A 26,637-nucleotide genomic window follows, 5' to 3' on the forward strand; every position below is an offset into this window, starting at 1 on the left:
TTTCAAAATTAGGAAAGAAAGAAAACAGAAAGAAGAAGGAAGGAAGGAAGGAAGGAAGGAAGGAAGGAAGGAAGGAAGGAAGGAAGGAAGGAAGACAGAAAACATAGGTGTCCGCGAAGTAGGACATCCAACAAGGAGAGAGATGAAGGGAATGTCCAGAGTGATGGGAAGGAAGGGCCAGGTTGACAACTGAACAAGTGTCCAGGTGAGAAGAGAAGAATGAAAATGTTCAGAAAGGATGAAAACAAAACAAACAAATGCATCAAAACTGCTGTATTATTGTATTAAGAGGATATTTTCAGCTCTATCAGACAGAGTTTAAGAGAGAAGTGTGTGTGTGTGTGTGTGTGTGTGTGTTTGGTGTGTATTTGATATTTCAAACCATCAAAGGAGGTAGTATTAATTAACTTTAGGAAACGCAGAAGCGTGAGTTTGGATGGGTGAGATCTAAAGGTTCTCGTTCCGTAGTAGAAAGGAGTCCACTTGATAATTTTTAAAATCATAAGGAGGAGGAATATCAGGATAATCATGCTATTTAGACACATGGAGATCAATTCCCAAGGAAGCAGCTTTTTAAAAAGTTGAGGAGTGGGAAAGGACCTGATCTTTTCATTATCCACCTCATAGTCCTATTTGATTTGGGGGGAATGGCGGAGAAGGGAGGGTGCAAGAGAGCGAGGGGCAGAGACAAAGTGAGTGAGAGAGAGAGAGAGAGAGAGAGAGAGAAGTGGGGCTCACCCGAAGCGGGGCTTGTGCTCACCTGATGTGGGACTTGAGCTCACCTGATGTGGGACTTGAACTCGAGAACCGTGAGATCATGACCTGAGCCAAAGTCAGATATTTAATGACTGTGCCACCCAAGCGCCTGTCCTATTTGATTTTTTTAAACTTTTGTACATTCATCCGTTTCTAAAATCTTTTTTTCAGAAAGAAACCTGGGGCCCCTCTCAGGACTATGTGTGAACACTGGCCCAAAGGTCCTGTGCCCAGCTCATGTGAGTGACAGATTTTTCCCTATGAATCCCGTGGCCCTTGTCCCCTCTGCCTGTGGATGAACCTGCAGGTGAGACAAAGGGTGTGTGCAGGTGGAGGAAGTGGTAGGAGTGTGGGTGGGGGCCGAGGAAGCACAGAAAAGTGGGCTGAGGAACGTCAAAGTGGAGGGAATATCCATGGACGTGGGTTCCCATTGGTTCAGTCTCTGGCTCCCCTTCTCATCCCTGAAAACATGTCTTTGGCCTTCATACCCAAACGACAGAGTCCGGCCAGCCAGAGGGAGAGGAGGGGACAGGGAGGGTGGCAGGGGAAGGAGGAGGAGGAGGACAGAGAAGAGATGCACCCCTGCGGTGGCCTTGCTGCAGGAGCGGCCTGGCTATTTTCTGCAGCATCGGGGAGGGAAAGGCAAGTGGAAGCACTGCTGATAGCCATGTCAGTTGGCCCAGCTTTTTACACGAATTTGGTAGATAGGTCAAAATGAACCCAGCCCTCCCCCCGGGCAGTTTATCAGACAGAAACAGGAGTGCAAGGCCACAGGACATTAACACATCCATGTTCTCCACGGCCTTGTTAGAATTATTGTGAAATTGGTAGCGGCTTAAATGTCCAACAGCAAAGAAACGGTAAATAGGGAACAGGGATACAGAAATTAATCCTACATTATACAATGTGAGGCAGATGGGTTTTTTTAAAAAAACAACTGAATCTCTCTTTTTTTAAATTTTTTTAATGTTTATTTTTGACAGAGAGAGAGAGAGACAGAGCATGAGCGGGGGAGAGGCAGAGAGAGAGGGAGACACAGAATCGGAAGCAGGCTCCAGGCTCTGAGCTGTCAGCACAGAGCCCGACACGGGGCTCGAACCCACGGACCGTGAGATCATGACCTGGGCCGAAGTCAGACACTCAACCGATTGAGCCACCCACGTGCCCCAAATCTCTTATGTGTTGACATGGAAAGATGTGTGTGAGAAAAAGTGAGTTGCTATGCATATGTATAGTATGGCCTGTTTTTCTGGGAAAACTAGTATAAGATATATAGGTTGTAGACAAAGGTCCAAAAGGATGGTCACCTTTTAGTTTACAGCAGTTACTTTGGAAATGAGATTAAAGATGGGTTAGAGGAGAAGATTTCACTTTATTCCATGTTCTACATGCTGGAATTTTTCAAAACGGTTTATGCAGAACCATCGTGTGGGGTTGTTAAAAACCAGCTTTGGGAATGCAGGGGGAGGAGAAGCCTGGTGGAGCTGAAGCAGGGCCGCCCAGGAGGGGGGCAGGACCCAGGGCTCGGCCCTGATTTGCTCCTGGCACGTGGGCAAGCCACGGCCCCTGTTTGGGCGGAGGCTGGACGCTTGGTGCTGTGTGTGCTGCTGACGGTGGGGACGAGGGCACGCAGGGCCACCCCAGGGCACATCAGAGCAGCCGGGCCTTCAGGCGCTAGAGTGAGTTAGAAGTTGCTGACATGCTAATGAAAAGGCAATGGAGGAAGCTGCGTGACAGACCCTGAGTTGCCAACTGAGGAGGGCTCACCGGGGAGAACTTTTCTCACCTGTGCAGCAGGCCAGGCCCTGCCCCTGCCCTGAGTTAGAACCCTCAGTCTGGGCAGCTGCAGATGAACCAGGACAAAGCCTTCCTTCCATGCAAGCTGGGCAGGGCTGAGCCCTGGTTCCTGAGCCTCAGGTCTCCAAAGGGCAGAGTGGAGCAGGGGCTCAGCTCGGCTGCAGTTCTCTTCCCAGGACGGTTCCCCGAGCGGTGCCAGAGCAGGTGAGCTCTGGGCAGCAGACTTTGGCTCAGCATGAGGGTGTGCCAGAGTCTTCAGGCAATGAGGCTGGCTCAGGACGGAATGAGCCGTCCATCCCCAGAGGTGTCTGGGGACAGGCTAACTGCAGAGGCTGGTGGTCCCCTTCCAGGAAGGGGTGGAGAGGACAGTTGTGTGAGACAAGCCCTTTCAATGGCCAGTCCTCCAGGCACTAAGGGAAAGGGGATGTGATTTAGCTGGTGGAGTCAGGGAAGGTTATGTGGGAGACTAGCATTTGGGCTGAACCTGGGGGCCATTTCAGAGAACGCAAATGTGACCATGTGGCAAGGGACCTCAGAGACCCTCCCTGTGAGGCAGGACACACAGGATCCTCATCAATCCACATGAGGCTCAGGGAGCTGGAGTCACTCGCCCAAGGTCACACAACTTGAATTGTACAGTAGCTCTTAAAAGTTCAGAGGGTCCCTGGGGCAGGGCCTGTCTAGAAGCCAGTGGGTACAGCTGGGCATCTTGATTCAGGTCCAGAGTTAATTAGTAACGAAAGGCCCTGCAGCCAGCTCCCCGCTGGTTTGGGAGCCAAGCGAGTGGGTGACAGGTCGCTCCCGGCTGGGAAGGTTGTCCAGCAAGTCAGGACTGGGTTTCAGGTCAGACGGACCATGCCGAGAGACAGGAGGGCAGAGCTGCGCCCAGGACTGCTCCCCAGGACCTGAGCTTGGACCCAGAGTTTTCAGGTGAGAGGCTCAGGCATGAGCAGGACCCCTGCCTGCCAGCCTGCTGGGCTGCCAAGCTGACACACGAGGTACCTGGCTCCTTTCCTTTCTGGCTACCAGTTTCCTCCCTTTCCTTCCTAACACCGTCTTTCCTAATTCCCTTCCTTCCTTTTTCTTTCCTAACTGTCCCTGCCTTCCTCTCTTCTCTCCTAATTTCCTTCCTTCCTAGCTTCTTCTCCCCTGTCTCCTTTCCTTCCTTCCCTCTCAACTACCTCTCTGCCTCCTGGGCCACCCGATTTCCTTTCTTCCTAACTAATCCCTTATACCCTCACTTCCTTCCCTCTAACTCCATGCCTTCCTCTTCTAAATTCCTAACTTCTTCCTGAAATTCCAGGACACAGGCTTTGGAGTCAGACTACTTAGGCTCAAATTCCAGTTAGATCCTTTACTAGCTAGGGGTCTTGATCAAGCCACTTCAACTCTCCATGCCTCAGTTTCCTCCTCCTCAAAACAGGGATAATGATGGTTTACTAACCCCTGATGCTGTGGGAACAAAGTAAGACCAAGCTGGCACTTGGTTGCATTGTTACTGGTATGTCATTGGTATGCACTGGGCAGACGGGCATGTAAATGAATAAATTCCAGCAGAATGAAGACAAGTGTAATAACAGCAGTGGGCCCAAAGAAAGGGACAAGAGTTTATGGGATCGGGGCCAGGGGATGATCTGGCAAGACTTTTGGGGAAAGCATACGAGGCTGAATGCAAAGGGCTAGCTGAGAAGACCAGAACGGTCAAAGCAGTGCACCAAGGACAGGGAACTGTGTGACCCCCACCCTCACTGTGTCCAGCAGGCCCAAGGACGAGTGAGCAGGTCCATGAGCTGGTGGGACAGAGGCATGCAAGTCTAGGCTGGGGCACTTAGAAGGAAGGGGCGGGCTTGTGGGGCTCAGGGAGGGACTTGGGCCACACCCTGGGAGTTCCCAGGGGTCTCTATAGGTCTGAATAGTCAGGAGAAGGTATTGATGCCCAGCCTCTGGCCGGACAATCAGAAGACTATGCTGCAGGAGTGATAGCAGCCATAGGCTGAGAGCTGCACAGGTGTGAGTACCAGTCAAGGCAATGGGAGTGTGGTGGGAAGTGCACATGTCAGAGTTCTCCCCAGGCCTTAGTGCCGGAATATTAAGTGAACAGCAACACCTTGAGACATTTTACACAAAGGTACAAATACAAAAATTACCCTAACCCACTGTCCCCTTGGGTCACAACCCTCTAGCCTTTTTTGGTGGCTACGCACAAATGTATCTGTGCATACATGTCTTTCTTTTCTTTTTTTTTTTTTTAATTTTTTTAATGTTCATTTATTCTTGAGAGAGAGAGAGACAGACAGACAGACAGAACACAAGCAGGGGAGGGAAAGAGAGAGAGGGAGACACAGAATCCAAAGTAGGCTCCAGGCTCTGAGCTGTCAGCACAAAGCCCAACACAAGGCTCAAACCCATGAACCACGAGATCATGACCTGAGCCAAAATCAGACACTCAACCCGCTGAGCCACCCAGGCGCCCCACATTCTTATAAAGATGGTACCCGTGATATACCTATCATTTTGAAAAGTCCTTTTTTGCTTGACATTGTATGACACACATATTCCCGTTTTGATTTACAAAGCCTTAGCTATTATTTTTCAATTAGGTAATTTTCCACCTTATACATGTACTATAATCGATCTTATCAGCTTGTTCCTGATTCATTAGTCAAATACGTACTGAGCACCGATCATATTGCTGGTCCTTATCTAGGTGCTGGGGATTCAACAGTGAACAAGAAAGGTCTTTGCCCTCATAGAGCCAATGTTCTAGTTTAAGACGGAAAACAAAGAGTTGATGATAAGGTGTCAGCATGGTACGTGTTATAAAATAAAAGACAAAGCAGAAAAAGTGGATCAAGAGTGGGTGGGAGTAGGGTTGTACAGTGACCAGCCATCCTGGTTTGCCCCAGAGCTGTACTAACTTTAGCATTGAGAGTCTCATATCCCAGGAAACCCTTAGTCCCAGACAAACCAGGGTATTCAGTCACTCATAATCTCAGAAAAGGCCTCTCTGAGAGGTGACATTTGAGCAGAGGCCTCTGGGATATTAGTGGAAGTCTAGCCATGCAGAAGTCTGGGGGAAAAGCATTCTAGATGGAGTGGAAAGTAAATGCCAGGGGCAGGAGGCCAGAGGGCACTCTGTGTGTTTGAGTGACAGCAAGAAAGCCAGAGAGGCTGGAGTGTAGTGACAGGGAGAGCATGGGAACCAAGGTGGAGAGGGTGATAGGAGCTAGGTCTCACGGAATCTTGCAGACCATGGTAGACTTTGGATTTTAATCCTAGGTGTGACCAGAAGCAACCAGAGTTTTCGAGCAGCCAGCTCATGTGATCCACTTAGATTTTTTTTTTTTTTTTAAGTGGCTCTCTGGAGTTGGGTGGAGAAAGATTGTAGAGGGTAAAGATAAACGTCAGGAGACAGTAGGGAAGCTATTGCAATAGTCCACGCCAAGTGGTGACCGTGGCTCAGACAGGGAGGTTGCAGCAGAACTGGTGAGTAGCAGTGCTTTCTGGATTTAATTTGAAGGTAGAGTCTCATGGGGATTCATGGTGGACTGGAGGTGGGTGAGGGTGCCATATTTCTAGATTGAACTCCAAGTTGCCAGCTTGAACTTTTGAGCAGGTGGTAGATGGAAGACTGACAGAGGGGCAGGGTGGGGCCGAGTGGAAGGGATGTGAGCCAGGACTCACATTTTGGATGTGTTACGAGTGAGGTGCCTCCAGGGACCCAACTAGTGAGCTGCTGAGGGAGCAGTTAGAGATATAAACCCAGATTTAGTGCAGGAGAGAGTCGGAACTAGGGAGACAAGTTTGGGAATTGTGGAGTGTATAGCTGGTACTTAAAGCCATGAAACTGGTTGTGATTGACTCAGAAACAAGTATAGATAGAGATCTGGGGACTATGGGGATAGGCCAGTGGCAAAAGAGGAGACAAATCCAGCAGAAGAGATGGAGAAAGAGGTGAGGTGGAAGGAAAACCAGGCGATCCCAAAGCCAAGTGGGAAGACCGGTGTGCCACCACTGGCTCTGGAATGCGGGGGTCATGGGCCCGCTGCTTTTGTGGAGTGCTGGGATTAAAGCCTCTTTGGAATGGGTTCAAGAGAGAAAAGAAGGAGTGTAAACTGAGTCCAGACAACTCTTTCGAGGAATTTAACTGGAAAGGAGAACAGAGAAGCAGAACTGTGTCTGGAGAGGGACGTAAGGTCAAGAGAGGGAGTTTTACAGCCAGCGGGTCTTCTGACGTGCTCTGAGCCGGGCATTTCAGTTATGATTATGGTCACTATTCTTCTCCTGTTCTAAAGCAGTGCTGCTGAATAAAGGCCTCATCAGTGTCTTGTCACTGAGAAGACGTGTCCTTGTTCTGGGTATGTGTTTTGTCAACATGACATCCTGCCCATCTGTGTATTGGTTCAACATTTCTGTGTGGTTGAAAGATGGAAGACTCTGATATTGTTCGCTCTGGCTTTCTTTGCTGCCACCCTCAGGTCCCCTGCTCTTCGGAGCCCAGAGAGAACCGCCGAGGCCATTGGGCTCAGGTCCCTTTCTGTCCAACCTTCTTAGCCCCAGCCTATGGATCCCTCCACTGTGGTGAATTGCAGAGGCTTAAGTGTAGCATATGGTTGCCACACAGAAAGTTCCAGAAAGGCAGGGTCTGGGTCAGGCCCTGTCAACTCTTTCATTCCTCAGAACAACCCTCAGGATCTCCTGGGGAGAGGAAGGGACCCCACGAGTACCTAATGACTGCACCATGCAGCCAGGCCTTCATGAGCCAGGGTGCTGACTGGGACCCTGCTTCCTATCGCTCACAAAGCTGGAGAGCTCTGGGCTGACCTGTCCTGCCCTGGAGACAGTAGGCCAGAGTCCTGAAGCAGCCAGCAAGGAAGGGCCCAAATGGCCAAGTGTTCGGCAGTCAAAGACCAAGGCCAGCTGCATTGAGCCAGATACCTATGCTCTGAAACATCTGTAGATTCTCAGGAGGCAAAGAGCTCTCAGCTGCCATGATTGAGGTCTCTGGAACCTTATGATGGCCTGTCTACACCAGGCCTGGGTAGGCCCCAGGAAGCATGTCTTCTTACAGACAAGTCCCCTACACAAACACACACACACACACACACACACACACACACACACACACACACTCACTAATATACACCAATATGAACAGACACACAATAACCTATAAATACACATGTGGTTACACATGCAGTCATACACATGCATTGACACCTATACTCATCTGCAGACACACACACAGACTCACACTCACACACATACATACAACACATCAACATATATAAAGATACACACTGACACCGACATGTTGACTCACTACACAGAAGCCCATCGATACACACACAGAGAACACAGTTACAGATGCACAGACACACTGACAAGATTAAATACACGGTCACATTGATGCACACTAATAAGCAGAACACATGCAGTTCTACACATAGACTCAGACACACTAACACAAAAGCCTTCACGTGCAGGGACACGCAGATACACCAGACACACTGAAGCACATCGATGCACGAAACACCTGTACACACACTCACACACACCACACACACAGCCTGACCCCCACACAAACGCATTCTAAAAAGCCCCAAGCATCAGCAGGTCATTCCTACAGCTGTTGCCCACCCCCTTCCACCCACCCTCCAGGGGGAGGCGATGTCCCTGAGGGAACAGAGGTCTCTGGTCTCATCTTAAGCACTGCTGGATCCCATGTGACATCAACAGCCCTCTGCTGCTGCTGGGAGTTCTGAGCTGGGCGCTGGGGCAGGGCCGGCGCCAGGCACAGACACTTCGGCCCTTGTTGGGAGAACAGAGAGAGGCTCTCTTGTCCACTGCCTGTCCTCCGGCTCCAACTGCTGGTTCCCTCCAGGGCCTCTCCTCAGGCTGTGCAGGTACGTGGGGCTGGAGAGGCCAGGGCCTGGCAAAGGGGCCTACAGGGTCAGCCCAGGACAGGGTGTGGCGGTGTGGTGGGCCCCCTGGGGGAGCCCGAACCCTGGGGCACTGGCTGAAGCCAGGCTACATTTCTCAGGCAGTTCTCCGGCTTGTTCTCTCAGGGCCCCACAAGGTTGGGCCTCTTGGAGCAGCCTGGGCTGGGCGATTCCCTCCTTTCCCCTGTGGTCACCTCATCAGCTCCCAAGAAGGCCATGGGGTGGTTGCTGTAGGATCCTGCCTTGTAAAGATGGGTGGTTTCTACCCAGAGAGGCTAAGCTGCAGCCCAGGCCCCACAGTGGGTCAAGGCTGGGGTCTTGGGATATACAGTAGCGGGCAGCCTCCATGAGCATCTGGGTTCTTGGCCTTGGCCTTCCAAACAGGGGTGAGTCTGTGGGGCACTGGGCATCCTGAGCCAGGGCCTGGGCACACCAGCCTCCTTCACCCTGCAGGCCAGGGGGCAGGAAAACACTGTGCTCCTAGCCGCCTAGACCAGGTGGTCACACTCTTCACTATTTGATTTCAAACAGACACTAGCCAGGCTTGGGTCTCTTCATGGCTCGGGCCCAAGGCCCCCAGGGCAGCTGGCATTCCAGGGGCATTAGGTAGAAGTCCTTGTGGCAGGGAGATAATAGTCAATATGACACAGATCCCAGCCCAGGGTGTCCACAGGAATTTGGGGTCACAACATGCCTGTCTGGGAGCCTGGGGAGCCCAGCCTGCCGCTCACAGACTGTGTAGCCCCAGGCGAACCCCTTTCTAGACCTCAGGTTCCCCACCTGTGAAAGGGGGGCAAGGGTTGGGACTTTATGCTCTGCAAGGGTCCTTCCAGCCCTGGCCATCCTAGACTTCTGGATCTGCCCTGGCTCACAGGGATCTTACTGTCCTGGCTGTCCCCAGCCCTTGAAAAGATTCAGCTTGGGAGGGATACCCTGGGCCATTCTCCCTGGCTCTCTCTTGAGACGTTTGATTAGAGATGCTGGGTCCAGGGCACCTCAGTTCTTTTCCCATGCAGGGGGCACTGGCCTCAGGTAGGAGATGCTCAGACTATGGCAGGTGCACAGGGCCAGGGAGGGGTGGACAGCGCAGCGGCGCCTGAAACTCTAGACAGGTCATGCTCCTTCCCCAACAACAGCTCTCTCATGCCTGGTCCCCCTTGTGCCCCCAGAACCCACCTGATCACGGTTACAGAATGGACTCTAGCCCGGCGGGCAGCCCCAGTCCTCAGGTGAGTGAGTCTTGGTTCCCCCATCCACCACCAGGGGGCTCACTTCTTCCCACACTGGAGGAAGCCTAAGGACGCACAGGCCAGCCTGGTGGGCCAACACAGAGCAGGACTGGGGGGCCGACAGGGGTCACTGTGAGCTCATGGAAATGGGCTAATTTGCAGGGCAAGTAGGGGATAGAGTTGGGCAAGAGATTCAAGAAGAAGATGGGATACACAATTGGCCCTGAGGACCCCTGGATTCTAATGCCAGTGGAGCTGCCTGTAAGTCCTTGGATGGCTTTTCTCAGGGTCTCAGTTTCCTCACCCTCATAATTGGCACAATAGTCAGCAGCCTCCCAAGGCTGTTAGGAGGAGCAGGTGAGATGGTGGATGGGTTGGTAGACGAGTGGAAAGAAGGAAGGAAGCAGGCCTGTAGAGAAGGGAGCAGAGCCTAGGCCAGAGAAACGGGAGGTGCAGAGGATCCTAACACAGTCCCTGATGATCTTAATAACTTTTCTGTAAATATCTTTAGCCCTCAAGGGCCAATGGGAACGTCAACCTGGGGCCTTCAGCCAACCCAAAGTAAGTTCTGGTCTCTCAAGCAACTTTCTTCCTCCTTGGCTCTCCTCGTTCCTGGCTCCCTTCTCCTTGAGAATAAAATCCAAGTTCTCTGGTCTATTGCCAAGACCCTCTGCCATCTGGGACCCAGGACTGTCCCCCTGCTTTATCTCCCACTACTTCCCTAGCCTTTGCTCATGATGAGCCCTGTGCCTGAAATGCACCCCAAAGTCTGCATTGTTAGCAGCTCCCCACCCTTCAGGTCCTTCTCGGGCTTTGGGGGCCAGATCCCTTGTCTTCTATACAGTTGTGTCTGGTTTTCTCCCCAACTTGCCTGTTGGTTGCTTCACTGGATCCCCAGGGGCAGGGGCCTGTCCTCGAAGCCCTCTTGGCTGGGAGATCATGGCATGCTTCAGTGGTGAGGAGGCTTGGCTCTTGAAAAGCGCCCTCTGTTCCCCAGCTTCAAAGTTAAAAAGAAGCCTGGATACGATCTCAGGAGCCAGGTTTCCCAAATTCACAAACACTGACCCGTGTTCTTTTCCCCTCCCCCAGTGCCCGGCCCACCGACTTTGACTTCCTGAAAGTCATTGGCAAAGGGAGCTACGGCAAGGTGAGTGACACAGTGAGGCTGGGAGGCCTGGGTCTTCCCTTCCCCGGCCTCCTCCACCCTCTGCCTGTCACTTGCATGTGCAAAGAGGGAGCTCACAGCCTGCAGAATCATGGACGTGGGCCCAGAACTGGGGGCTCCTGAGAAATAAGAAGTTCAGAGGAGTAGGTCCCCTGTGGGGCCTTGCATTTGTGCTTCTGCTCAGGTGCTACTGGCCAAGCGCAAGTCTGACGGGATGTTCTACGCAGTGAAGGTGCTGCAGAAAAAGTCCATCTTACAGAAGAAAGAGGTATCCAAGCTTGCACACGGGCATTTCCCCTCCTGCTTCTTGTTCCCAGGCTAAGGTGGTTTCCCAAGCTCTTGGGTGCCAACTCTGAAGGACCCATGGAGCTGGGTGCAGCGGTGGTCATTGCAGGGGGCAGCCAGGTGGTGCTGAGGGCACTGACCTTTCTCAAGGAGGGCAAGCCAATCGACTCACCCATAGGACCTTCAGAAGGAAGGTCCCAGCCCTCTGCCTTTGCCTGGGGAATTCGGGGCTCTGTGGCAGTCCTCCGCCCTGTCTAGGTGCCAGTCTCCCTATCTGTGCAGTGTCGGGGGCACACTTGATACCCTCCAAAGGCCCCTCAAAGCCACAGCCATCCCGGAGTTCTAGATGCTTCAGCTGACTTGAGTCTCTTTAATGCCAACCCCATGAGGGGGATAGAACAGGCCCTGAGAGAGGCTTGAATATCAATCAGAGGACTTGGGCGAGGGAATTAATGATAACAAGGACATCAAGAGGGCAGATGGGGGAGGTCTTTGCGAAGGAGGTGGCCTGGCAGCTGGCCTTGAACGTAGGATTCTGATGGTCTGAAAAGAGGACGTCCAGGCAGGGAAAACAGCATGAACAAAAGCATGAATGTAGTAATCATACACACTTTCCTTATCACCCAAAGGAGGGCAGCAGGGGTTTCTGACCCCTGGGGCTGGAGCTGTACCTACGTGCTGTGGCTGGGAATGAGGCTGATCCGTTTAGAATCCTGGCTAGTAAGCAAGGAGCCTGGCTCTGAGGGGAATAAGGAACCACAGCCGTTATTTGAGCAGGGGCATGAGAAGGCCCTGGGCCCAGCAACCCCCACCAGTGAGGCCGTGTGGGCGGTGCCAGGGTAGGGGTTGTGCTGGGTTGTGACATGGGCCCCTGTCTATGACCCCACAGCAGAACCACATCATGGCGGAGCGCAGCGTGCTTCTGAAGAGCGTGCAGCACCCCTTCCTTGTGGGCCTACGCTACTCCTTCCAGACGCCCGAGAAGCTCTACTTTGTGCTCGACTATGTCAACGGGGGAGAGGTGGGTGGGCCCACAGGGAGCCTCCCCTGGGCTGGCTCTGACATGCCCATTGTGTATCAGGTTCTGGAATGATCTCACCTCATCCTTACAACAGACCCATTTTGTAGCTGAAGAAACCGAGGCTTGGGAGGTAACTCACTTGCTCAAGGCCACCCAGCCTGCTGTACCTAGCAGAGCCAGGATTTGAATGCAAGTCTGTCTGGCTCCCAGCCATGAGCATTTCTTGACTGCCCCACGCAAAGCTGCCTAGACACTCTTCAGGGCACCTGGGCAAAGTCAGTGTTAGTGGAACTCTGTGGTCAAGATTTCCAGTGTCCCCATTTTATACCACAGGCCACTGGGTGGGGGTGGTCCCTGTGGTAAATTGAGACCTGAGGTCACCCGGTCACCCAGAAGCACAGCTGGGATAAACTGGGCTCCATCCTGGACTTCACTCTGTCTCTCTGAGCAAGTGGCCCCAGATGTTGTCTGTGTGACCTCATGACTTTTGGCCTGATACCAAAGAGGAGAGTTTTTGCTTTGCATCCCTAAGTCCCCTGGTGCAGCTAAGGCCTTTCTAGGCCAGCAAAACAGACCAAAGCAATTGGCCCATGGACAGATATAGGCTGGGCTCAGTTTGACAGCTATAATAATCTTACTGCCCAGGTGGGAGGAAAAACACATCTTTGAATGACCCAGGTTCAAATGGCAGCTCTGTCAGTTATGAGCTACATGACCTTGGACAAGTCACCTGGCCCCTCCCACTTTCCTCTTTGGTGAAACTGGCATCATATTTGATACCTGGAAGGTAGTCATGAGGATTAAATGAGATAAGAGTTGTGAAGGGGTCTGGCTTGGAGCCTGGAACCCAGTACCTGTCAATCCATGTGAATTAGTCTCTCCTGCTGACCCTTTGGACACACACAACTACGGTATGGGGTGGGGGCCAGCATGCTCTTTTTCATATGAGTACATTGCAGCTCACAGAGGGGGTGACTTGGCCAGCTGCCCCCCACCCTGCACTCTAGGAGCTGGAGCCCCCCACCTAGAGGACTTCTCATGCACCTCCTCCCCCTCCAGCTCTTCTTCCACCTGCAGCGGGAGCGCCGGTTCCTGGAGCCCCGGGCCCGGTTCTACGCCGCTGAGGTGGCCAGCGCCATTGGCTACCTGCACTCCCTCAACATCATTTACAGGTGAGGCCTGCCTGTGGCTCAGAGCCAGGCCTGGGCTGTCTGCTGCAAATGACAGGGGTTGTGTGGACCCCTAGGTCCCGATGAAACGCCAGTGAACTTGGTCCTCTGTCTGAGGAGGGTGGTTCAGCAGTGGGAGTAGGGATCCTCCTTTCTAGGATCAAGTGCCCATTCTCCTTGGTCTCCCCCTCTACATGTTTGAGAGCCTCCGTGAATAGTCCTCCCACCAGGACTCTAGAGTCCCAACTCTCCTCACTAAGTGGTTGAGACATTACAGTGCTCTTTCCTCTTGTTTTCTGTAGGGACCTGAAACCAGAGAACATTCTCTTGGACTGCCAGGTTGGTGTATGTGTGTGTGCATAGGTGCACATGTGTGCTATGTGCTTACAAGTGTGCATGCATGCATTGTACGTGCGTGCATATGGGTAGGGATGCATTCAAGTATGTGTGCATGTGTATCCATGTGCGTGCATACGCATGTAAGTGCACATCGCATGTGCATGTGTGTGTATATGAGGTCTGTACGAGCAAGGGTGGAGCCAAGTGGAGGCTCTTGGATTTTGTAGTCTCTCCATGTCCTAGACTGGGTTCCCTGGAAACAGATGGAGTGTTGAATGCAGATGGTTACTGGGGAATGCTCTAAGAGATTTGGTTTTAAGGGGGTGAGGAGGCAAGATTGGATAGAGGTGGAAGCCCACCTGCATTGTGGTTGCAGATGAGGAGGCCTCAGGTGATATTACAGGGGTGGCGAGGGCCCCAGCTGGGACAACTCTTTGGAACTGTTCCAAATTGAGGCGAGGAGGCTGGGCTTTTGTATCCCTGCATTGACCTGTCATTGGGTGTGGATTGCCCCTTGGGAGGGGCATAACTTTGAGAGAAGGCAGTGTCCCACCAGTCGGGGGGCGGGGGGAGGGGATGGGCATGACAGTCCCTAAAGACGGGATCTGAGCAGAGTCCCACGCTACCCACTGTCTCCACACCATCCACTAGCCACTCTCCTGCCCAGCTGCCCAGTTGCTTTCTGAGTCTCCAGCCCTCTGTCAGGGCAGCTGCCACCACCAGACCCCTCCAGCAAGGACATTCATGGGGCTGCCATTGTTGTAGAGCACGGCTGAGTCTGTGATAAACTGGGAGCAGACAGTGGAATGCTATCTCCCCACCTTGCCCCTTGTATTGCTCCTGGCATCCAGTGGAACATATAGCCAGTGCCAGAGGCATAAGTCTCCGTAGCTGCTGGCCTGGGGTATACTACCTGGGCTTTGGGGTTAGGCCTGACCATACCTTGAGCTTAGACCACTCTCCTGCCCCTGCCCCCCTTCCCCTGCAGGGACATGTGGTACTGACGGATTTTGGCCTCTGCAAGGAGGGTGTAGAGCCCGAGGAGACCACATCCACATTCTGTGGCACCCCCGAGGTAAGCCAAACCTTGTAGGGGAGGTCAGAGGTCAAGTCATAAGTGGTTGAGCCTCAACTCCTGCTTAGAACCAACAGGTTACACTGGGCAGGGGCGGAAGAATGCTCACGCCTTTCACCCAAGCCCTTGCCCTGATCTGGCTGTGCACTCTGCCTTGGTTTCCTCATCTGTGTAACGGCAGCACTAGCTCAGGGGGCTGCTGGGCCCCGGCCAGCAGGTGGTGAAGCTCTGTAGCAATGCAGACCTATAGAAATAGAAATAGCCATGCAAACCATATAGTCAATGTAAAGTTTTCCAGTAGCCACATTAAAAAAGTAAAAAGAAGGTCACGTGGGTGGCTCAGTCAGTTAAGTGTCCAACTCTTGATCGCGGCTCAGGTCATGATCTCACAGTTCATGGTATTGAGCTCTGCATCGGGCTCTGTGCTGACAGCATGGAGCCTCCTTGGGATTCTCTCCCTCCCTCTCTCTTTGCCCCTTCCCCACTTGTGTGTGCTCTCACACCCTCTCTCTCTCTAAAAAAAAAATAAACATTTAAAAAAAATAAAAAGTAAAACGAAACAGGTGGAATGCATTTTAGTAGTACGTTTTCATTAAACCAATATATACAAAATATTGTCATTTTAACATACAATCAATATAAAATTGTTGAGATAATTTATTCCTTTTTTCTAACTAAGTCTTTGAAATCCAGAGCATATTTTACACTTTCAGTCCACCTCAGCTAAAATCAGCCTCATTTCAAGTGTTCGGGAGCCACATGTAATAAGTGGCTGCCGTATGGGACAGCACTGCCCCACAGGGTGAGGGCCGTGTGGAGTAGGAGGGCTTGGCCTGACAGTTAAGATCAGGACTTGGGAGTGTAAAACACTGGTCTGTCTCCCTCTGCCAGCCACCAAGAACCTGGAGGGCTCAAATTTGTGGGTCTCAGCAGTAGCTCCTACATGTGTATCTGTCCTGCCAAGACCTCCCTGTAGCCTTGGGGTTAAAATCTTTCCTTGAACTCCCACCCTTGGACCTGGGATGCAAAGGACTTCCCAGTTGACAGATATCTGGGTGGGGGCTAGAAGGCAGAGGCCGCAGGGCAGAAGCTCCTCCTGACGGGACATGCGACAAGACTTCAGCGGCTCTATTGTTCTCCATATGCTTGAAAATCTGGATCTCAGATCTCAGCTGGGCTTCCTCCATTTAGTTTTGGGACAGCTGATGGACAGGTAACTACTCCGAGCAGGAGCCATTGTCTGTGTTTGTATATGGCAGGATGTCTTCTGGACAGAGCTGGTGTCCCAAAGCCTGACAGCCCAGCCATCCCTTCCTTGGACATTGTCAGCTGCGAGGAGCAGGGCATATGACACCCTGGCTTGTGCAGGAGACATGTGGCCCCAACATGTCATCTCTTCCATAACTCAGCCCCTGCTGTGATGCCAGAAAGCATAGACAAGAGTAACGATAGTTGTGACCACTGTTTAAGGCCTACACATGTACCATATTCCACACAGATTAGCACATAACCTTAAAAGAGAGATCCTGGAACCCCATTTTATGGAGGAGGAAATCAAGGTTCTAGTAGGTTAAATGAGCCCTATATAGGGCTCAGGTCTGTGTAACTTCCTGCCCTTCCCAGACCCACACAGTCTCTCAAAATGGCTTTGTCTGTTGCTGTCCCTTTCCTCACGGCAGAGATGTCAGGCTAAGAGGTCGCCAAGCCCTTGGGTTTGGCAGAAAACACTGTCATGCCTCAGGTCCTCTTCTCATTGGAAGGCACAGCTCTGTGACATACATTCATCTGTCAATATGAACTCAAGTGTCACCTTTTCTTTCCCGATTCCTATCCATCTCTCTGTTACTACGGTTTCCAGTACAAGCACGTGCCATGTTTACTAACACTTTACCATTAGTCTCCCCAATGCACTGTGAGTACTCACAGGGCTTTCCTATTCCCAGGACACCGATTGGATGCTTTGTGCAAATTAGATAAAGGCACCCCCTTGGGCAGATTCACTAGAAAAAGTTACCCCATTAAATATTAATAAAGTTGCCAGATATAGCCCTATACTAGGGTTATGGCTTGGTGAGTTGATCACAGCCAGGCTTGCATCCCCCTGTCTCCTTTTGGCTAGTACTTTTGTATGGTGCACAACATATACAACTGTACAAGGCAGTCCTGCCTGATCTTCCCTATGTCCCCAGCACGTTGGCAAAGGGTCATACACAGAGTAAGCCTTTGACAAATGGATGCTGAATGAACATATGCACACAGCCAGGTGAATATCACAGCAGGAGCAACCCTTGGTGATCTTTTCTTCCCAGTGCCTTGTTTACAAATGGGGAGACTGAGGGGCCCCTGAGTGGCTCAGGGGGTTAAGCATCCTACTTCAGCTCAGGTAGTGATCTCATGGCTCGTGAGTTCGAGGCCCACATCAGGCTCTGTGCTGACCGCTGAGAGCCTGGAGCCTGCTTTGGATTCTGTCTCCCCCTCTCTCTGCCCTTCCCCTGCTTGTGCTGCATTTCTCTCTCTCTCTCTCTCTCTCTCTCTCTCTCTCTCTCTCTCTCTCTCTCAAAAAGAAATAAACATATAAAAAATAAAAATTTTTTTTAAATAAAAATAAAACAAATGGGGAGACTGAGTCCGAGTGTCTTTAGATAACGTATGTTTCTTCTCAATAGTACTTGGCTCCAGAAGTGCTCCGTAAAGAGCCTTATGACCGGGCGGTGGACTGGTGGTGCTTGGGGGCCGTTCTCTACGAGATGCTGCAAGGCCTGGTGAGTAGGGTGTAAACATCTGCAAGGGACCTGTGGCTTGGTCCCTTGGGGGTGGATCTCTGCCTTGTGTGGCCATTCAGGCTCCTCAAGGAACCAAAAGAGCGCTCGCTCTCTACTCCAAGCTAAAAAAGATGATGTGAGGATTATGTACATTTTTCAGTAATGTTAGTTCAGCGCTTTACAACACACACACTTTGGCACCTTGAAACAGCCTTTGGAGGCTGCCACTATAGGAAATGGAGCTGTTCTTATGTACAGAGAGGGAAACAGGCCCAGAAAGATCCCAAGGATGGTCGTTTGTGGAGCCAGCCCTGGGCCCCATCCTAAGCTGCCTGCTTAGTTGGAGGCTTGGGTAGACTCACCCCAGCGCAGGCATTGCTCGGGGCGGCTTTGTCAACAGAGCTCAGGGGATGTGAAAGAGCAGGCTCTGTGGAGTCAGGACAAAGAAGAGCCAGTGGAGGAGGTGGGGGTGGAGAGCACCAGGAAAGAGTGGGCTCTGGGCACATTTTGGGGCTGGCTCTTTTCCTGGCCATGTGGCTTGATCTCTCTGAGCCTTGTGTTCTCATCAACAAATTACTGCTTGCCTTCAGAGATGGCTGTGAGGGGTGGGCCGGAATGACAAGGGGGGAAGTGTTAACTTTGCAAAGTGCAGAGTTGGTGCACAAGCGGGGGTAAGAGAGGTGGGATGGGGCAGGCTCCCGGGAGGTCCCTTCTCAGCCTTCCCAGCAGCCAGAAGCCCAGAGGTCTCTGTCTCTCTCCGATCTGCCATGTGAGCCATTGCACAACACGCAGTCTGGCTAAATCTTTCCATTACCTGGCTTTGCCCCAACACTCCCTGAGACCTTCCTCCCGCTTTGGCGTGGATGAGCCTCCAGCTTCTCTCTCTCTCTCACCAGCCACCCTTCTACAGCCAAGACGTGTCCCAGATGTATGAGAATATTCTGTACCAGCCGCTACAGATCCCAGGGGGCCAGACGGTGGCCGCCTGCGACCTCCTGCAAGGCCTTCTCCACAAGGACCAGAGGCAGCGGCTGGGCTCCAAATCAGACTTTGTAGGTGAACTGCCAGTGGACCACTGGCCCCTGACAGGGCACTCAGCATCCTGCAGAAGCGGCTGAGAAGCACAGCGGTGTGCATCCAGCTGCCCTCTAAAACCAGGCACTGCTAACTCCTTCCTCTGGAAATTCACAGCTGCTGCTGCTTAATTACTTCCTTTAGTTTGGTTCTTTTATTCAGCCAATGTTTACTGAGCACCTACTATGCACCAGACATCAAGCTAGGTGCTAGGGATTCAATGGGCTGGGTCCTTGGCTTTATTAAGTTGGGGTGGGGGGGGGAGGCAGACAACAAACATCATGGTGTATAATTATTGTGGAGTGTGACAAGTACCAGGAAGTAAATGAAGCAAGATAGACGATAATGAGAGGGAGTAAATTCACACTGGCATGGTGAGGGAGGTCCACTCTGAGGAGGTAACAATTAAGTTGAGACTTGAAGGATGAGAGGAACCACTCATGCAGAGAGCTGAGAGGAGGCATCCCAGACACAGGGCACAGCATGTGCAAAGGTCCTGTGGCAGAAACAAGAAGCATAGTACACTTTAGGGGATTTTGAATAGGGGTGTGGTAAGCCCCAATTTCAGTTTTAAGAAATTCCTCTGGCTTCTGTGCAGAGAGAGGACTGGACTTGTTTTGTGCCAGTGCCAGGCTGGGCACTCAGGATATAGAGATGAATAGTTTGTCCATTCCTGCAATGAGTTCATGATTTTTTTTTCATTAAAGTAGCACTTAAAAAATAATCTTACATTCTCCAGTCAACCAAAGACCGTTTGAATTTATAAGAGGAAGACCACAGTGCATTTCTCCCTGGAAGTTTGCTTTCTTTTTCTGGCAGAGTGGTTGCGATGCACAGACTATGAGACAGACTGCCTGGGTTCAGATCCCTCCTCCACCTTACTAGTCCTTACTGGTTGTAGAGCCTTGGGCAAACTTCTCTTTTTAAGCCTCAGTTTCCCCACTGGCAATAATGGCAACTAGCTCATACCTTCTACAAAGATCACGTGAATTAATATATACAAAGCACTTAGGCCAGTGCCTGGCACATAGTAAGTGCTTTTTAAGCATTTGTACCCCACATGCCAGATGCTGTGAAGCGTAACAATCTTTAGGGCATTTGTCTACCCATCCCTGGCCAGCCATCCTTAAAGCCAGGGAGACTTTGATGAACACTGTTCCTGTTCCCCTTCTTCCAGGTGGAAATTTGCATCTTAAAAAATATGTATGATTTTTCAAATAAGGTGTATATTCACATAGATCATAATTCAAAGGATATTCAGAAAAAGTTCCTCTAGTGACTCAGTTCCTTAGTTTAAAGGCAACCAGTGTTATCTGTTTCTTGGGTACTCAGTATATCATGGATCTGGCTTTTTAACAAGTCCACAGGGTGGGGAGGGTGTGATGTAGGGAGCTGGAGAATCATTCCTTGCAAAACACAGATCGAGAGAGGGTCCTGCTGGGATAGGAGGCACTTGATGCTGACATTGGCTTAGACTAGGAAAGAAATAGTGATTCATGCCCAAGGCTGAGTCTTAAATTCTGGGTCTCCAGGAAACTGTAGCTTTTCTTGGGGCTTTACTTCCTTTACCTTCCTTACTGACTTGATGTAATCTTTTCCTTTGGTTTGTATTCTAGAAGAATCAAGATGCACTGAGGCAGGTGGGTGGGGTTGCAAGAGCCCCTGGGAACCCCAAGGGCAGGTCCTGCTATCTTACTCATGGACATACCTCCAAAGCATACCATGGTGCTGGCTGGCACAGAGTAGGTGTTCAGTAAATAATTGCGAATAAACAAATGCTCTGGGGGAGAAGGGTTTGGGTTCTAGATGAGAGAAGAGGTCTGGCTACAAAACACCCCTCTGTCCCAGGAAACCAGCCTGAAGTGCAGGTTACTTTCCCAATAAAGGTTTTATGGCTTGACAGCCAGCTGCCAGCAGAGTTGGAGATCTGGGACATGGGGGTGGGTGGTGGAGAGGGGTGCTATGGGCAACACTGATCAGCACCTTCTTCCTGCAGCTTGAGATAAAGAACCATGTATTCTTCAGCCCCATAAACTGGGATGACCTGTACCACAAGAGGCTGACTCCACCCTTCAACCCAAATGTGGTAAGAGGTCACCCTGTTCCAGATTCTGGATTCCCAGGGCTAATGGGAGCTTGGAGCGTATCTGGACCAACCCTCTTTCTACAGGTGGTAAAACCAAGGGCCCGAGAGGCTCAATGATATGTCTGAGACCACATGGTGAATTAGAGGCAGAACTGGTTCCAAAACTCAGAAGTCCCGACTTCCAGCCCAGCTCTGTGCGATGAGCCACGCAGCCCTTCCTTCATTTTCAACACCAATAACCCTCATTGCTGTTTAAAGCACTCTCTGGGGGCACCTGACTGGCTCAGTAGAAGAGAGTGTGACTCTTGATCTCAGGGTTGTAGGTTCAAGCCCCATGCTGGGTGTAGAGATTACTTAAAAATAAAATCTCAGGGCGCCTGGGTGGCTCAGTCCATTAAGCATCTGACTCTTGATAGCTCAGGTCATGATCTCACCGTCGTGAGATTGAGCCCTGTGTTGGGCTCCGCGCTGACAGCGTGGAGCCTGCTTGGATTTCTCCCTCTCCCCCGCCCCTCCCCCACTCTCAAAATAAATAAATAAAACATTTTTTAAACCTCAAAAAGAAAGAAAGAAAGAAAGTGGTCTGTCACACCCAGACAGAACCAAGCCCTATAAAAATGTCTTTTTCTGTCTTTAAACTTTTTTCTCCTGATAATAAAAACAACATGTATTTATTGTAGCAAATATATAAAACAGAGTTTAAGGCAACAGGGAGGAAAAGCTTATTATCTCACTGCCCGAGAGAAACTACTGCTGACGTGTTCCCTACGATCTTTTTCTGTGTTTCTTACACAGGTCCTACTTTATACATAGAGGTATCTTCTCCCCTTACTTTTTCTTTTCTGCTAAAAACTATGTCATTATTTCCCCAAATCATGTAAAACTTTTGTAAGTATCATTTTAAATGGCTACATAATATTTAAACCCTATGTTGGTAAGTAACATAATCTATTCAACCATGCTCCTAATGGTGAGCTTTATGTTACTACCATTCTTTCTTTATCATAATGTACTGATGAATACCTTTAAGTGTGTGTCTTTAAAAAAATTTTTTTAATATTTATTTTTGAGAGAGAGAGAGAGAGACAGAGCACGAGTGGGGGAGGGGCAGAGAGAGAGGGAGAATCCAAAACATTGCATTGGGGCAGAATCCAAAACAGGCTCCAGGCTCTGAGCTGTCAGCACAGAGCCCGATGCAGGGCTCGAACCCACGAACCATGAGATCATGACCTGAGCCGAAGTCAGATGCTTAACTCACTGAGCCATGCAGGTGCCTCTTTAAGCATGTATCTTTGCTCAGAGTTCTGATTATTCCCTTAAGATGGATTCCAGATGGGGAATTGCCAGGTCAAAGTATGTGAACACTTTTAGGCTCCTTTTTTTTTTTTTTTTTTTTAAAGTAATCTCTACATCCAACATGGGGCTTGAACTTACAACCCCAAGATCAAGAGTCAACACTCCACAGACTGAGCCAGCCAGGAGCCCTTTGGTTCTTGATTCATAACTGTTTAGGCTCTTGATTCCTACTGCTTTAACTGTGTGGTGGGGAGGAGAATCAGCTTCCTGCCAGCAGCGTCTGCTGGAGAATTCTTGTCTGTCTCTGCAACATGTGCAGTTCATTGTTTTTAACTTCGCAAATTTGTTAAGTAAAAAATGGTATCTCATATTGTTTTAACTTATATTTCTTTGATTTATAGTGAATGCAGTTAGTGTTTGAATGTTAATTAGCAGTGGTAGTATGCATGAAAGCAGCCTCATTCGAAGCGGACATTGGAGGGTCTCTCAGCCACCTGCGGTGTCCAATAGGGTCAAGCCCTTTCCATCCATGTAGTTTGCATGTCAACACTGCAGTGTGAACTCGCTATTTACACCTGGCCTTTTGTCAATTACCCACTCACGAACGTATCTTTGAGCTCCAGATTCTTGACAGTGGTTGTCAGATAGGTTACGCTCAGTCCAGGTACCTGAAAAATTTCTTTATCTGGGAATGTAAAAAAGACCCAGAGGATAATATTGAAAATACACCCTGGAGAGAGACCAGTATAAAAAATACTAGACAGGGAGGTAACAGAATGCAGTGAATAGACTTTAAAGTAAGACACGCTGGGTGTGGATTCCTGGTTCTGCCACCTACCCACCTCTGTGAGGACTTGGATAAGTATCTTTAGCATCGATATCATTTGTAGAAACCAGATAATGTCTGTCTTGTCTAGGACCACACAGCTAACAAGAGCCAGGGCCAGGATCTACACTCTGGTCTTGGAACTCTCAGCCCTGAACTGAGACCGCTGTGCCTGGTCGCCTTTTAAAGAAGCTGGAAATCATGGTCTATTTGGTTCTGCAACCTAAGGCTTGCACACTCAAGCACATACGTACACCCTTCCACCTGTTCACCTGCTTACTTCGGAAAACCCAGGTGGCCTAGCATTCTCCACAGACTGTGCCTTCTTCAGAAAGAGACTAATTTGGTTAGCTCATGCTGCATAACAAGTCACCCCCAAACTACGTGACTTAAAACAACAATTTTGTATTTTGCCCCAATTCGCTGGGTTGGTTGGGTGAGTTTTTTTGGCCTGGGCCAGGCCAGCTAGTCTCTGCTGCGCTCTCTCATGTCAGTGGTTTAGAGGTGCCTCACTCAAATGCCTGGGAGTTGGCCAGCAGCTGGGGAGATTGGGTTCTCCTTCTAAGGCCTCTCGTAGTCCAGCAGCCTGGTCTGGGCTTGTTCAGGAGGTGGCCCAGGGTTCCAAGTGCTGCAAGAGAGAACAACTCCCAATGTGCATCTTTCAAACCATTGCTTGAACCACATCTGGTAACAGATTGCCCCAAACAAGTTACATGGCTAACCCATATTATAAGTATGGAGAGATGGACTCTACCTCTGGATGGCAAATGCAGGATTTGTGACCATTTCTACAATCTCATACACAGGTCTTCCTCCAAAACGGTGAAAGCAGCCAGTCACTCTCTACCATATTACCCTATTCTATCTTCTTCATAAGGCCTGTCAACAACCCAGGTTGTCTATTTGTCTATTTGTGTACATGCTTATTATCAATCCTCCTACCCTCTGCATCATATAGGCTCCATGAGAGCCGGGGCCCACTCTATTTTGTTCCTCTGTGTCCCCAGTGCCATGAATAGTGGCTGATAGACAGTCAGTAAGTGTATGTTGACTAGACTTGTCTGAGGGTTGATGTGAAGCAGGCAGGGTGCCAGGAGGTTAGAGGAATTGATATGTGGTTAGTGGACCATGTGGAATAAAATAATTAATGTAAACACATGGGTAAGTGATAGCTAAAGATAGGTGTCCGCAAGGCATTCAGAGGGGAGGCCTAACATCGCTCTCAGGGCTCGTGGGTTCCTTTGGCGGCTCTGACCCTAGTGTTCCCATCTCACCATTGGTTTATATTCACAGGCAGGACCTGCTGACTTGAAACACTTTGACCCAGAGTTCACCCAGGAAGTTGTGTCAAAGTCCATTGGCTGCACTCCCGACACTGTGGCCAGCAGCTCTGGGGCCTCAAGTGCATTCCTGGGATTTTCCTATGCACCAGAGGATGATGCCATCTTGGACTACTAGAAGAGAAGCACTCGTGTAACCACTGAAGACAGCTGGTATCCCTAAGGACTTGCCTTCCTTACCTTCAGCTGCTAGTAACAGAGACTCAAAGTAACAATGGCTTAAATAAGGTTACATATATGTTTCCAGCATATGAATGAGGAATGTTGTTAGGTAGTCCAAGGCTGTTGGTTCCACAGGTCATCAGATACTAAGAGGCTTTCTGTATCTCTTCTCTGCCATCCTTGGCAATTGGCTTCCAGTATCAGGATTGCTGCATTGATACAAAGTGGTTACTGGAGCTCTAGCCACTGCTTCTGTGTCCTGGGCAGGGAAAAAGGAGGCAAGGAGTGAAGAGCAAAACAGCACCTTTAGGGAGCTTCCCCAGAAGCCCCAACCAATGGCTTCGGCTCATTAGTCACCCACTCCTACTTGTAATGGAGGCTGGGATATGTGGTTTATTAGCTGGGTACATTACTACCCCTAAGAACATAGGGCTCTGATACTACAGGAGAAGGGAGAAATGTTCAGTAGGCAACCAGGATCTCTCTACCAAAGGACCTCTTGGTGTTTGGATCTTTAACTCAATGTGTAAAGTGACAGAAATGTAGTAAGCCTATAGGCGATCACCCAACATGCTCTTATTTTTCTCTTTTGATGGTATCTTTCTTTGTTGTGGATGGTATTGGATATTTATTATTAGGTTTGTCTGCCTGGCATCTGAACCCTTTCCTATATTCAGGGAATGTCCTAGCTAATAAGCCTTTGTGGGGGGGGGGGCAATAATTACCTCTACTTACAGTAGCTGAAAATGCTAGATACTGACTGTCCCAGCCTCCTCTGCTGCTGGGGCCAGGCATGTGGCCCAGGGATGCACCTGTGCCAGAGTTTGACTCAAGGGAGGGACTAGAAGCTTTTATGTGGTAGCTACGGCAACAGTACTCACAAAAGTGAGTAGGATGGATCATGCTGCCTTACTTCAGTGGCAAAGTAGTCTTCCCTGCCCCCGCTCCCAAACCTGTGTTTCATCGGCTGTTTCAGGGTAGGCCTACTAGGTTTTTGGCTTGTGGACAAGGAGACAACTTTGACATCAGTGTGTGCTGGCAGTTTTATTGTCTTTTCCTGTTACTCTCACTCTTGCTCTTCCATTTGTGTTTGCCCAGCTCCCTGCCCCAGGAATAATGGGGGATGAAGCTGGAAGATCATGGAAAACACACCTACGACACTAACACAGACCTACTGGAGATCTAAGCTGGGTCAGGAAGAGTTACCATTACCCTTTGGCATGTGCTGAGAACTTTGAAACACTCTGATTTGATTTCCATCATAGCAGTGTCTGTTATTTGAGAAGTGTGTGGAACAAGATGTGGTGGGAGTGGCCAAAATTTCCCCAACTTCCCAAAGCAAAAAGCAACAGAGTGTAATTGTTGGAAACATGATAGTACTGTCACAAGTATACAACCCACTATGGGTTGTGAAACACATAATGGTTCCATGTGTTCTAAGACTGTAAAATCACAAAATTTTCACCAAGACAGAAAATAAAAATGTAGACAAACTATGATATTGATCATGCTTTTCCTATGTTTTTTGAGCACATTCTGATCTTTACATGCATTATCTACAATCCTCACAAGAAACCAGCATTTAGAAATTATTAACCTCACTTTTCAGATAAATATTCACTCTGAGAGATTAAGCAACTTGCCCAAGGTCACCCAGCTGGTACAAGGCACAGCCAGGAACTGAACTTGGTGGCTGCTGCTTTTAAAACCCACGCTCTTCTACAGCCTCCATCAGTGGGAGAAATGCTCTGAGCAGGTACTCCTTTGGTTTTATAGGAAACACTGACTGCACATCAGGCAGAAGAACTCCAGACCTGTCCAAACTGTCGAGTGGCACACCCTATGTACCCTTTCTAGTAGAATATATCACTTCTTTTTTTTAATGTGTACTTATTTGAGAGAGAGCATGCACGCACAAGCAGGGGAGGGGCAGAGAGATAGGGTGAGAGAGAATCCCAAGCAGGCTCCAGGCTGCCAGCACAGAGCTCCACGTGGGGCTTGAACTTAGGAACCATGCATGAGATAATGATCTGAGCCAAAATCAAGAGTCAGATGCTTAACCAACTGAGCCACCCAGGCTCCCCTCACTTCCATTTGTATTAATTTCACACCAAAATACAGCATCTCCACGAAGAGAATTCTCAACCATCCTCTTCACTTTTTAACTTTGCAGTGGCAGTAGTTGTGTAAAGGCAACAAGAGTTGTGTGTTTCAAGCTCCTAAGACTCCTACTGCTCTGTACTTAACTGAAGATTGTAACAAACGTAAATGTGAACCAAAACCGTGGTGTGTCTCTGCTCGTTTGCGCCGGTG

At 49.9% G+C, this 26,637-nt stretch overlaps 2 protein-coding genes across 8 annotated transcripts in view; both read left to right on the forward strand.

Annotated features, from left to right (window-relative positions):
* L3MBTL1 (L3MBTL histone methyl-lysine binding protein 1) overlaps window positions 1–1,286 on the forward strand; it is a 43,792-nt gene extending 42,506 nt beyond the window's left edge. For both annotated transcript variants that reach the window (XM_086702248.1, XM_086702252.1), the window contains exon 23: window positions 928–1,286. In XM_086702248.1, coding sequence (XP_086558374.1) covers window positions 928–1,003 — 76 coding nt within the window. In that variant the 3' untranslated portion in view covers window positions 1,004–1,286. The remainder of the gene's footprint in view (window positions 1–927) is intronic.
* Window positions 1,287–3,293: 2,007 nt separating this feature from the next.
* SGK2 (serum/glucocorticoid regulated kinase 2) lies at window positions 3,294–25,820 on the forward strand. 6 transcript variants are annotated; one of them, XM_086702262.1, is made up of 15 exons: window positions 3,298–3,483; window positions 8,215–8,459; window positions 9,665–9,724; window positions 10,236–10,285; window positions 10,814–10,871; window positions 11,074–11,157; window positions 12,067–12,195; window positions 13,255–13,367; window positions 13,667–13,703; window positions 14,692–14,778; window positions 17,445–17,540; window positions 18,437–18,592; window positions 20,611–20,700; window positions 24,116–24,315; window positions 25,423–25,820. In XM_086702262.1, exons 3-14 carry the CDS (start codon window positions 9,689–9,691, stop codon window positions 24,278–24,280), a joined length of 1,101 nt encoding a protein of 366 aa, XP_086558388.1. In that variant the 5' UTR covers window positions 3,298–3,483; window positions 8,215–8,459; window positions 9,665–9,688; the 3' UTR covers window positions 24,281–24,315; window positions 25,423–25,820. The 6 variants fall into 6 exon arrangements, 5 of the variants coding, with proteins under 5 accessions (XP_086558389.1, XP_086558388.1, XP_086558387.1 ...); XM_086702259.1 differs by having other exon boundaries at window positions 3,302–3,483; window positions 12,064–12,195; XM_086702260.1 differs by lacking the exon at window positions 3,298–3,483 and adding an exon at window positions 4,426–6,073 and having other exon boundaries at window positions 12,064–12,195.
* Window positions 25,821–26,637: the final 817 nt, after the last annotated feature.

This window comes from Puma concolor, chromosome A3 (genome assembly GCF_028749965.1).
Source record: "Puma concolor isolate L17-30 chromosome A3, mPumCon1.1.hap2, whole genome shotgun sequence".
NCBI classification, from domain to species: domain Eukaryota; kingdom Metazoa; phylum Chordata; class Mammalia; order Carnivora; family Felidae; genus Puma; species Puma concolor.